Raw genomic sequence first — 12,743 nt, 5'->3', positions numbered from 1 at the left:
ACCAAGTGTTGACTTGAAAATTTGTAAGCCTATAGGACAGTTACTTTTGTTGTCAACGTGTAATACATTTCGTAAGGATACTCTGATGATTGTAATATAATATTTTTTTTTTGTAACTTGACTGTATGATATTATGGGTTTATTTTGAGGGCGTGACAATCCCTATCATATTATGAAATCACGCCTTTTTGCAGTTAAGTTCATCCAAAAGTTGGATAAAATTGAATGTTCTACAAAATTTTTGGAAAATTTGATTGTTGTTTTGTTTGCAGATATTTGCTGGGTGCACTTTACACTGTCAGCCCTGTAGACTTCTTTCCAGCAGGTGAATCTAAAATCTGAAACCGTTGTCAGCACAGTTTCTTGTACACGCAGGCCTCATGTACTACCACCATAGACATATCTCCACGTGGTAGAAAAGTGAAAAATGAATTGGAGAGTTTGAACCAATTTTTGAGTTGCGGATTCTTCAACCTGTTCTAGCTTTTGAAAACCAGTGTTCTAAATCTTTGTTTTTCCTATGCGTCATTTATGTTTCCCGTGATGTTGACCGATGGCTTCTGTTTCTGTAGGACGTCTTGATATCATAGACGTATTCGATTACTTTGCTATTGCTCTGATCTTTATCCTGTATATTGTTGGCCTCTACTGCCGACGGCAACGCTTGCAACATGTGAGGCAATTGGCTGCTGACCACCCTTGACACAACCTGAATATCAAACACAATCGTGATCTTGTAAATTGATGAGATTTTTTGTTGCAGCCCTTGTAGATTTTCTTTTTCTTCTAAAATTTACCCAAACCAACCCTTAACAACATGTGACTGGCAATTTGGGAGTCATTTGATCATACCCAATTTTTTGAAACAGTTGCTATTCAACATGGATGATGGTGATGTGTATGGATGATCCTGAATTCAATTAAAACATCCTTGAGTAGATTTTTTTTTCCTTTTGTTCTTCGAGGAGGAGAAAAGGATTTCGTACAGAATCTCTTAATGGAACTAAGGTGGCAGGACACTTGAAGCCATATAACTGCAATTTTCAGTGTTATTTTGAAATGAGGCAAAAGGAAGAATTTTTGTATAGGAATTCCTTTTGCTTAAATTTTTTTTTTTTTTTTGGTTGCTTTGGTCATAAATGGATGTTGTCAAGATCAGAAATCCACAGTGCCTCTTGACAAGAATTTTATGTACTTGCCAAGCTTGGCTCAGGTTTTCATTCTCAATTCTGTCTCTGTATTTGATATGTTTCCTTCATTTTTTCCACGTTTGGTAATCCCTTTTTCCCCTTGGTACTGGCAGTTGACAGAAAATGGGTTTTTTTTTTTTTTTTCTTTTTTTGGGGATATTATGGACCACTCCAGGAGCATAATAGTTCCTAATGGGTGATTCTTTTCTTGGAGGCAGAATGTGATGAAACAATCTCTTTGTAACTGGAATGATCATGTTCATGCAAATTTGAGGTTGAATTAGGTGTCACATTAGTTTGGTTTGGGGAAGTCGAAAGCAAGGGTACGACCAACCCCACCTCCGGTAACCCCTCTTCCAAGTGAACCCGTTCTTTGCACCCCTTACCTACCGTCCCTTCCTCCGGTAGTCCTCTGTCCTAGGCCACAACCAGCCCCGCCTCCAGCAACCCTCTTCCAAGCGTCTCCGCCCTCCTCCACCAGTCCCCTACCTCTAGCAACGCCCCTCCTTCCGGGCGACCACCCAATTCCTCCCCTTCTTTCACCAACCTGTCTCCTCCTAGGCTATGACCAACCCCACCTCCAGACACCCCTCTTCCAAGTGTCTCCACCCTCCTCCGCCACTACCCCCACCTTTGGCAACCCCCATCATCATTCCACACCATCACCCAACTCCTCCCTTTACTTTTCACATTCTGGCAACCTGAGACCCTTCCTCACCCAGATAGTCTCCTCTCTTCTCTCTCTCTCTCTCTCTCTCTCTCTCTCTCTCTCTCTCTCTCACACACACACACACACGCACACAAAAAAAAATTAAAGGTGAGGCCGCTGAAGGGTGGAGAGGGTTGGGGTGGTGCATGTAGGGTGAATGGAGGGGCGAATGAAGGCAGGAAGCAGCTGCAGGCTAAGGGTGGCGGGACGGGTTGGGACGGGGCGAGTGAGGGTAGGAGGGTTCGTCATCAATAATAAATTAGTATATTCCTGCATCAGATTGAAAAATATTTTCTTCCAGCAGTAGTCTCAATCAAATAATTTCTCAGCTAAAAATTAGGTTGGAACATCTCTTGTAATCTTACTGCGTCACTTATAATCTACGACCAATCACGAATCTAGAGCATTGAAGGGTTCCTCATCATCAACAATAAAATAAAAAAATTATATAAAATATATATCTATATATATATTTGTCTGGCCGTCTCAAATTGTGTTTCTGACCTTCAATCATCGAACATCCTCATAACACCAAATAGAGCCCCATATGCAACAGAAAGTACAAATGCGTTTATTGCCTTCAATCAGTTTAAAATACTATTTGCATTTTATTTCATACCCAATAGTCTACGCCTATGCAATAACAGTACAGTACAACCACCAATAACAGTTTTTCATATATAGACAGACACATGTGCCTGTTCAATTCATACAGAAGATCATAATCAGTACTAGTTATGTGTTCAAAGAGGATCTAGAAATATTAGGATTATAATCAAATGTGCATACCATCACATCTTCTCAATCAAATGTGCATACCATGGACCATGAACACCACACGACACAGTAGATGCTACCAACAACACTCTTGCAGCTTCCACAACTCTATCGAGTAGCACGGCTGCCCCTACCTGGCGGAGTGCTATTTCTGCCAATTCTCTTCCGTGAGTCCCACTTCCCCCGAGCATGATTCCCCTTGCAGCCAAATAAACTGCACGGGACACCCGAATGAAAATTGGGTCGTCAGCTTGCAAGCTTTTTGTTAACAGCCTTGCCATAACATTCTTCCGTGATTGAAGCTTTGTGGAATCACCAGAATCATCACCTTCTGCAAATGTTCCAAGTATTTCGATGATTTCTTTGATGCCTGCATCCTCGACAGAGTCCAGATGGTCGGAAAGCTGTTTAACGCAGCTCGACACTATGATTTCCATGTCTGCTGAGTTGCATACCATTTGTTCACTGAGAAGACTTTGCCGCAGAACAAGAATACTGTACAGATTCAACAAATCAGAAAGGATGCATCACTCAGACAATTGTAGAACAACCAGAGTAAAAAATTGGCTCGTTCATGAGACCCATCCACTGGGTAAAAACTAATTCTAGTTCTGCTTGAATCTGAGTCTTATTGGCATGCAAAAGTGCACAAGAAGTAAAATCAATAAAATATACTTTGTTACCGAAAGGAACTGAAATTTAAAGAGACAAATGTGTCACCGAGGAGCAAGCATCTCTTTACTCATAAAATAAGACTCATCTACTGATGAGAGGCAGACAGATAACTTACCTTGTGGAAATCACAATGATCTTTTGAAGTTGGGCCTGAACAGCCATTAGCCTAGCAAGGTTGAGCTTCAGAGTTTCAGGCAAAGCTTCTTGTGTAAGACTAGATACCTCATTTGCTAACTTCAACAACCCAAGCCTCACTAACAAATCAACCTTTTCTCCCTTGCATTCTGGATGTTTATTATCCGATCCTATACCAGAAGAACAAGTGGCAGGTGTTAGAAGTGCTTCGCATTTAACAATAATTCGTATTTCATTTTCTAAGGATGTTAAATAACATTTCCCAAGTGAGTTTTAAACATTTTAAACCTGTTGCATTTGAAGCAATATTGCTGGCACCACTCATTCTGAATATGCTTCCACCGGTTCTGAGTGTGGTGGAGGGAAGAAGCCTCTGAGACGAACTTTCTTGGCTCCTTGTTAACTCCGAGAGTGCATTTGTGTGTTCAAGCCATTCCCGATCTATGCTATCCCACACTGATGAAAGCCATCTCATTGTCAGAGGTAGAGCAGTCGAGGCATCAGAGGGAGGTCCATAACGGTTGGCAAAAGCATTTTTCAGGTAATCCAAACCGGCAGGCCCCCTTAGAAGTGGTTCCATAATTTTTATACGTGCTTTGCTGATTTCTTGCTTGAGTGCCTGTCACGGAAAAAAATAAAAGTGTCCAGCTCAGCTCTCTCACATGCACAAGCCACAATATTATGCATAAATACCCATACATGGGTGTGTATATTCATTCCTCTGCATGCATCGCAATGCAACATGCTCGTTAATACTGCTTATTAGAAGACCATTTAGTTAAAGCAACTCACTATTGTTTTTATTCCCATAACAATAACAATTTTTTCCATGTACAGAAGAAAAAAAAAAACCCAATGTGTTCCCGTCTCGACTGTGACCGGTCCCTGCACATTAGTCCACTCGAAAATTAATTTTCATAAAGTCTTAAACATCATGTCATGCCTCCCTAGAGAAGTTGTTTGTACAAAATAGTAGTAGTAGGCATTAACTTTGGGTATGCGACAGAGTGAAACTAAAGAACAGAAAAAAAAAAAATCATAGACAAATACCTGTGTTTGCTCCAGGACAAAGCGCAGGCCCTTGATCAATGCAATGACATATGAATGGTTTGACCCATCTCCAGCCTGACATATCTCAACTAGTTCTTTCAGCAATTTCTGGTGAACAACCTTCAGCTCACCCTCATTAGCTGAAGCAGAAAGCTTTTGCAGAGTGTTCAATGCAAATTCCAGAATGTTTCCGAGATAATCCATGTCTAGCTTGCCTGAATTCAGCACCTGAGGAAAGAAGAGGAAAAACAAATTGTATATTTCATGTACACCAAAAACAGAAAAAATAAATCTTGGGAGAAATAATGAAAAAAACAATTGAACATGCGACCTGAGAAAGAACGTCCAGATCAATAGCTTCAAAAATCTCTCCTTTCCAGCTCTGCGGAGCCATATCACAGATTTCATCCCTCACCTCCCTCATTAGTTCAACAACTTGGTCATATCTAGGCTCATCCTGTTTCATAGTATCTGTGATGCCATCCCAGAAAGCCTTCTCCATTGTCTCTTTTACCTTTGACTGCCATGATAAAGAAGTTAGAATCAAGCCAATATGAAAATTTTCCACTTACTCACCAGACTAAAAGCTTTTGTTGGCTTTACAACACCAGTTTCAACAGAGAATTTGTTTGCCTATTGGTTCCCAGTTTTACACTGTAAAAATCATTTATTTAAAGATGATTTATTGGAAATTTATAATCCAGACAATGCACTAACCTTCATGCTGCTTTGGTCTTCAGCAGTGACATTCAAACTACCTGCAAATGTCTGATGCTGTTCATGAAGAACTTCATTCACAATCAATTCATTCTCCATCGCTGACTTCTCACCAGAATTTTGGAACTGACTGCCTGAATTGCTGCTAGAAGCAGATGAACCAACTTCTTTGGGAGGAAGACAGGCATCTCTAAATAAAGAGCGAACCACTGGGCTTGCCCTTTGATTACCCTCAATCATATTACCTCTTTGATCTGAATTAGCAACAGAGGGGTGAGCTGGGGAACTAAATGGGCTTGGAGATAGAACATCCATGATTGGGGACCCTACTGGACTTCCGCTTTCCTTTGCATGAAAGTAATTCATTCTTGTGTCAGAAAGAGCAAGTTCCATACGTTCAATCCCAGCATCACCACTGAGATGATGCACTCTCTCCCTCAAAAGTTTCTGATCTTCTGTGACCTGCATCAACTCAATTGACCATCAGTCTTGCATCTGTTGAGAGAACATAAAAATTTACACTGGTTGGTGCAAATGGTAAAAGCTTAGGCTGCCAAGTGTGAGAATAGAGAGAACATGGGTTCAATTTTGAAAGCCCCTTTGTGCAGATACTGTCTGTAATGTATGTATCCAGTCTACCTCTCCCAGCACCCCAACCTAGCGGCCAACGCAGGGTGATAGACTTAAAATACCATATTCTACAGCCTTCATCAGACAAAAAGTAAATAAAAAATAAATAAAATGCACCTCATTTCAAACTAATACAGATGCAAATTGCATACATTCCATACAGGGGTTGGGGAAAATTTCATGTGATTAATGATATTGTCCACTTTGGGCTAGACTTCTATGAATTTAAAACATGTTACTAGGAAGGGATGTGAACTCGCTAGTATAGCCTGTGAACTTCCTTACCTAACTGATGTGGGAAAGGATGTTACATTCAGAGACAGATGAAAGAGTGAGAAAATGCTGTGTCATGACTTTTTCTCAACAGCAGCAACTGTGTTACCTCACTTGGCGGGAAGTATAAGAAGGTGCGTAGCTTGGTAGGAAGTAGCTGGCTTAGAGTGCCAACTTGACAGAATAATAATCATAACACAAACTTTCACAAGTACCTAAATTTTTTTTTCAATGCAATTTTATTTATGGGGATGATGCTTTTGCTTGAAAAGATTACTTTAAAGCTTAAAAATAATACCTGTTTCTGAATAGCTTTCATGTCATGAGTAACAGCACCACTGTCTCCATCAGGAGTCATCTTGCAAGTCTGAATCATAGAGAGCTCAAGCTGACAGGCAGCTCTCACCAAATCCTCCTCCAAGGACTCGGCATCATTAACCTTCCACATAACAAAGCTGTTTAAGTACGAGCACCATGCAGCATCAAAAGCTGCAAGCTGAGACCTGAAGGTCCAACGTCTAGCCAGTGCATGATCAGACTCTTCATTTGAACTCTGTATGGGCCCATCTAGTATTATCTTCATTAACAACTCAAACTCCTGAACAAACTTTTCAGCAGACTTAGCCAGATCAATTTCACGTTCTCCTTGATCACTGAAAACTGCAACCGGATGGCCCAGTATCATGTAAGCGCATAACACAATTCTCACTTGGTACCTAGATAATTTCACAGGACTCCTCTTGGAAGCTTCTCCAATGGACCCTCGTCTCTTGACATCTTTGCCATGGGTAGATTTCGTGGGTGTACCCTTCTTGTTTGGGGAAGCAACTCGATTAAGAAGATGATCAATGTCACCCCAACTGGAAGGATTAGAGGTAACGAAAACAGGCTTTGACAGTTTATATCGGTTCTCAAGACGGTCAAGTAAAGCTTTTACAGTCTGAAGGGTAGCCGGTGATTCAATCAGAAGTGCAAGCTTCTCAAATGGCATCGATTTCACACATTTGTCATTAATGTTTAAAGCATTATAAGCTTTTGCCAAATCCAAGGTAGTTTTGTTCAGCTTAAGGAACTGTCTCCAGCACCTACAAAGCACAATAATCATCAAGTAAAACTGTGTCCAATTAAAGTCCCAAAAAACTGAAAATCTTTAACTATGTATCAAATTAAAATCCAAAAGAAATGGATGTGAGAATATTTCGAAAATCAAATTGGCCTATGAAATTGATTTCAACCATTATCCGTTTTAAGCCTGCTGCTGTGTTGTTATTTGTCATTCACACTGAAATACAAACACTATTTAAGTCCAATAACAATAAAAATAAAAATAAAAATAAATAAACGGCTCCCTCAAGATAATAACAACATACAAGATAGGTCTAGGGACCTAGAGACAACTTTAGGGCCCGTTTGGAAAAACTTATTTGTAGCTTATTTAGCTTAAATTTTGAAATTCTGCATTTAAGTAGTTGTACTTAGAAAAGTCGGGTTGTTTGACAAAATTTTTCAAGTTTTCGGCTTATTTGCATTTTCAGCTCAAAACCAATGTCCAACTCGATCCAGGTAGGAATGCCTTTAGAAAAGTAAACCATGACAAATAATAGAAAGACGCCAGAAAATATTCAAAAATATTAACTTTCCCATATTGAAAGTTGATGATGTTTTACAGAACATGTACCTTGCTAACTTTTGGGGGAGGAGTTCGGCCTCCTTGTGCATCTTATTCCAATTAACACGATCAGAGTTGTGCAGCCTTCCTCTCTGACTTAAATATTCTGCTCTCTTTCTCTTTGCCTATTTAATATCAAATTCCACAAGTAAGAAATATGGCAAGCACCATAAAATGTGAACACCAAGTAACAACATTGTGATAAATTCGGTGAAAGATGTCAATTGATGTGAGATTGTGTGCATACCCTTTGCAGTCTGTCTTCCAACTTGTCTTTCATTTTTCTCCTTTCAATCTCTCGCTGGTGAGATACAGCCTTGGCAACCTTTCGTGCTTGCAGCATCCTAGCACGTGCCCTCTTCTTCTCCAGCAATCCTAATCGCTTCTTCTCAGCAGCTGCACGCTTTTGCAAAATTGCAGCACGCACACACTCCTTATACTTGTTTTCTCGAGCCATCCTTCGTAATAATGATTGAGATGCCCTCTCCTTTATCGTGGCCCTCTGTTGCCTGCGAGCCTTGAGAATAAGCATTCTATTTTCCTCTGCCTGCTGAACCCGTGACTCCACTTTTGTACCTAGCTCTGCACATTCCTTCTTAAAACGCATTTCTAACCCAGTTTTAGCAGCTTGACGCAACTCATCCAACTTAGAAAGGCGCATCTGAGACTTTGCCAGAATGCTCAACCTGTTTGTCCAACCAAACATGGTATAAGTTCCTGCATGTCAGTATGCATACCTACGAAAATATGATTCATTCTGATCTTCAATCAAAGTTGTGCTTGCAGAGAGAATAAAGCTCTTCAATTAGCTTTTGCATTCTCAAGGATAAGAAGGCAACCATGCAGAGCTTTTAGAAACCTTTCATGGAATGAAATGCTTGATGAGCAGACAAAAGGCCAAGAGGAACTCAATCACCAGATAAAACACTATGCAATAATGCAGCAACTTCAAAGAATCCTAGCTTACAAGTTAGGGTACAAAGAAGGGAGAGAAGCAGCACAATCACAACTATATCGAGCAGTACCATCTCCTATGGCTGCACACTAGAGAAATCAATGTTATGCCTACTGTCTTATTTCCATAGCCAACCCCAATGGAGGGTGTGAGCTGAAAAGTTGAGCTAGTTTATACGAAATATTTCTTCAAGAGTGGGTAGTTAAGAGTTAAGAAAGCCTAAAGACAGACATCTCGTGAAATATTGGAAAAGAAAGTCAAAAGACATGCCATGATGCCAGACAGACACCATTAAGGAAAGGAACTAAAAAGCATAAACTATAGTGAGAATAGATGAATCAAGAAAATCATTTTCATTTTTGCAAATTTACATGAACCCCTTAAACTCTTATCATCTAGTCATAAAAAATTAGAAAATTAATTGTTGACACTCAATACACAAGATGAGATTTTGAATGTTATATTATTTTGGCAATTTAAAATGCAATGGTTAAGGCACAAAAGCAGTTGTCATGGTCATGCAAGTAGTATCACCCAACAAAAGCAACTGGGGGGGGGTCTTCATAACCAAATTTAAAAAGTAAAAAGTAAAATCAAGTTCATGGAGTAAATTGTTGTGCAACAAACTAACATATATTTTCTAAATAACTTTACAATGAAAAAGAGTAGACCTGGCAGGAAAGGAGTAAGAAATGGAATGTTGTAGGACATAACATAGAAAAAGACAGTCGAAAAAATGCCTATGGTAGTAGAGGGGAAAAATTAAGCAACAAACCCAACAAAAAATTGTTGACACTCGTCACAAAAAAAGTAATTTCACATATAGAATGGTTTAATTGAAAGAATGAATGTTTGGGATAGGGCCCACACCATGATAATGGTTGTCACATGGTTAAACTTTTGAAACCAAAACAATAAACAGCTCAGTTTTTCATTAGAAAAGAAAAAAAGGCGAAATTATTTGTTTCAAAACAATGCTTATCAAGATACTAACCAAGACCTTATATTACATTACAACAATAAATAATTAGACAATTAGTTAATTTTTAGCATAACAGATTAACAGAATTTGGCTGATAATTACTCAAGCTTATACTTAAGGACCAAATGATGCAATAAAGATTACCTTTTTTGCTCAGCAGCTTGGAGCTTTGCCTCAAGGCGCTGAGCAAGGTCGTCTTCATGAGAAGAAGAGTGTCTTGGCTTTGGACGAGCCTTATTTGACAAGTCCTCATAGAATTTCTGCATTCAATAAGAGAAATAAAAAAAGAAAGGGTCACACATCCCCTCCCCATCAAATGCATGAAAAGAAAATAAAAGGGTTATGTCGAAGTCCAATAGGTTTATGGCTTTAAGAGGCAAAACTAAATGACAACACAAGAATCACGAAGAACAAATAAATACAATTTGTTGGATTGATTGCCTAATGCATAATGGAACCAGACTAACAAATATGGATGAATTGAATACAGGGGGAAAATTTTGAAACCCAATTTACAAACAAATATGACACCACACCAACTAGACCAAAATTACCAAAAATTATACATGACCAGATGAACTACAACCACAGAAACAGTAAAGCAATGACAAATAAATTTAATATAATTATAGTTTTCATAAAATGAATGTAAGATTACAATCCTTGGCCGCTGAACAACAAGAGACTCCCTTGTAAATCTCCAAACAACACCCACTCCCCTAGAAACAAATAAATTTAAAAAAAATGGAATAAATTTTTGGGACAAAATTTTCAACAAAAAGTTGTTGTGTGCTCATGTGGGTGTTTGGGAAGTAGATTTTTTTGTAAGTTTTTTTAGTTGTAGGATATTATTGGTGAAAAAATTTTTTGTGTTTGGGAAGATAGTTGTGTTTTTTGTGGTTGGATGTAATGTTTGTGAGAGAAAAAGTGAAATGATTATAGGGTTTGATGTGATATTTTATTTAGATTTGTTTTTTTGGTTTTGTAAAACATTTGTGTTGTAGTGAAAAAAAACAAAAAAAAAAACCTAAAAACTAACCCAAACACCGCTATATGTGTCTTCTGAAGAGAGAGAGAGAGAGAGAGGATTCCATGTGAAAAAAGAGCACCAAAGGAAAAGTGCAGAACAAAATTCAAACAAAAGAACCACCTAATCCAAAAGAAACCCTTCAGCACAAAGGAAAAATTTATTCAAATAGATTAGTACTAATTTAAAAGGAATAGTGACAAACAATTTGTTTGGTTCATGGGAAATTGACAAAGAAAATAAATATAAGAAATTCTGATGTGATCATCACAAGTTAGTACTCCCAAGTCTCAAGTAAACTGAACCTAACGCAACCAAGCTGCTCAGTTTAGTTGAGTTCCATTATTTCCTTATTAGAAACCAAATCAGCCAAAAAATTCAAAAATAAAAAATAAAAGACTCCATTTTTTATAATCCTGGCTAGAAATTTTCAAAATTCAAGCCAGAAAAAATAATAAATAAATAAAAATAAAAGAAGAAGAAAAATTCACAGTTTCCATAATTTAGTACACTCAACTAAACTGAACCAAACACAGCTAGGTTGCTTAGTTTAGTTGAGTTCAATTATTCTTGAATTAGAAACCAATTCCACCAAGAATCAAGATAAACAACAAGAAACAAGACTCAAATTTAAGGTTTTATTCCACGCCCTAGAATCACAAACACACAGAGGACAAAATTCACCAATTATTAGATGAAATTAACAAATAAATATGAAGAAACTGAGAGAGAAAAAAGACCTGTCTACGAAAATCAGCGTCTCTAAGCTTGGCTTCGATTTCTTCGACGGTGGACGGAGAAGACGTCTTGCTCTCTGATAGCCTCCTCTGGAGCCTCGGGGGAATCCGCGGCGGCGACGCCGTATCGTCGGTCGCCGGAAACTCCATTGCAACTCCGGCCACCCTACCGGCCTCCGACGAATCCACTCCCACAGTCATCATCGAATTGAAAACTCCTTCCGATGACAATGGAGAAAAACGATGCCAAATTGCTAATTTTGATCGATATATAGAATCTGTACGTATATGCGCAATTTAGAGAGAGAGAGAGAGAGAGAGAGAGAGAGGAGTGTTTGAAAATTGAAATGTGCTTGGCGTAATGCGTGATTTTACGGGGAAATTATTACAATTCGACCAGATTTTAGATGAGAGTTAAAAGTTAATTTTTTGATATTTTTTTAAAATGATATGAAAAATATATGATTTAAAATTAATTAAAAATTAAAAAGTGATTTTTAACTCATTTCTTAAAAGAACTTATAATCACAAAATAATTATACTATAAATAAAAAATAAAATTGATACAAAGGGGCGTTTGATGGAGATCATACAAATAATTTATAACGTATTTTAGGAAAAGATTATGATACATCTCTTTTAAAAATGTGTATTATATGCATTTTATACTTATAAAAAAATTTATATAACTTTATATTTTTTGAATTATAAATAAATAAGAAAAAGTCATGATCAAATATAAAAAAATCATAATTAAATATCTTAAAATAATATCATTATTAAAAAAAAAGTGATCATAATTAAAGAAGAAAATAATGTAATTAAAAGTGTCTATGGTATGGGGTGTGTATAGAATTCTCCAGTATTTTAATTTGAGAGTTTTTGTTAGACTATTTGATGCAATTTATACTTATAGTTTATTAGGTAAAAATAGTTTAAACAAACTAAAAAAATGATTTTCCAGAAATTGAGAAATAGATACTTTTAAATTCTATTATCTGATTATCAATTCTTCACTTTAAATAATTTCCACTGAAAAGTTCATTGAAATGCAAATTTTCTTAATTTTACTTGTACAGAAAGATAAGGTAGTCACAAAAAATAATTGTACTACAAGTACAAAAAAAAAAAAAAAAAAAAACATATAAAAGGATTATACAAACAATTTATACTTTATTTTAATTTAGAGGTTTGTATTAGACTATTTAATATAATTT

At 37.4% G+C, this 12,743-nt stretch overlaps 1 protein-coding gene across 1 annotated transcript; it reads right to left on the bottom strand.

The window, feature by feature from the left end:
• Positions 1 to 2,469: 2,469 nt before the first annotated feature.
• On the bottom strand, positions 2,470 to 12,093 carry LOC114268137 (uncharacterized). Its single transcript, XM_028209253.2, has 11 exons — positions 11,530 to 12,093; positions 9,907 to 10,022; positions 8,073 to 8,511; positions 7,835 to 7,950; positions 6,455 to 7,241; positions 5,254 to 5,715; positions 4,868 to 5,056; positions 4,537 to 4,764; positions 3,775 to 4,105; positions 3,467 to 3,656; positions 2,470 to 3,171 (listed from the first exon to the last, which is right to left on the bottom strand). Exons 1-11 carry the CDS (start codon positions 11,728 to 11,730, stop codon positions 2,691 to 2,693), a joined length of 3,540 nt encoding a protein of 1,179 aa, XP_028065054.2. The 5' UTR covers positions 11,731 to 12,093; the 3' UTR covers positions 2,470 to 2,690.
• Between the last annotated feature and the right edge of the window lie 650 nt (positions 12,094 to 12,743).

This window comes from Camellia sinensis, chromosome 12, assembly GCF_055761805.1.
Source record: "Camellia sinensis isolate YWXY chromosome 12, ASM5576180v1, whole genome shotgun sequence".
Taxonomy (NCBI): Eukaryota; Viridiplantae; Streptophyta; class Magnoliopsida; order Ericales; family Theaceae; genus Camellia; species Camellia sinensis.
The sequence above is the reverse complement of the archived record's forward strand: the minus strand, read 5'-3'. Positions and strand labels throughout refer to the sequence as shown.

What these genes read in the sequence shown, in the direction of transcription:
- LOC114268137 (XM_028209253.2), bottom strand. Translation starts at nt 11,730, where the DNA reads ATGATGACTGTGGGAGTGGATTCGTCGGAGGCCGGTAGGGTGGCCGGA. An exon ending in CAAGCTGCTGAGCAAAAAAG is followed by an intron (nt 8,512 to 9,906) that starts GTAATCTTTATT and finishes TTGGACAAACAG; the next exon opens with GTTGAGCATTCTGGCAAAGT. An exon ending in CTCCCCCAAAAGTTAGCAAG is followed by an intron (nt 7,242 to 7,834) that starts GTACATGTTCTG and finishes TGTGCTTTGTAG; the next exon opens with GTGCTGGAGACAGTTCCTTA.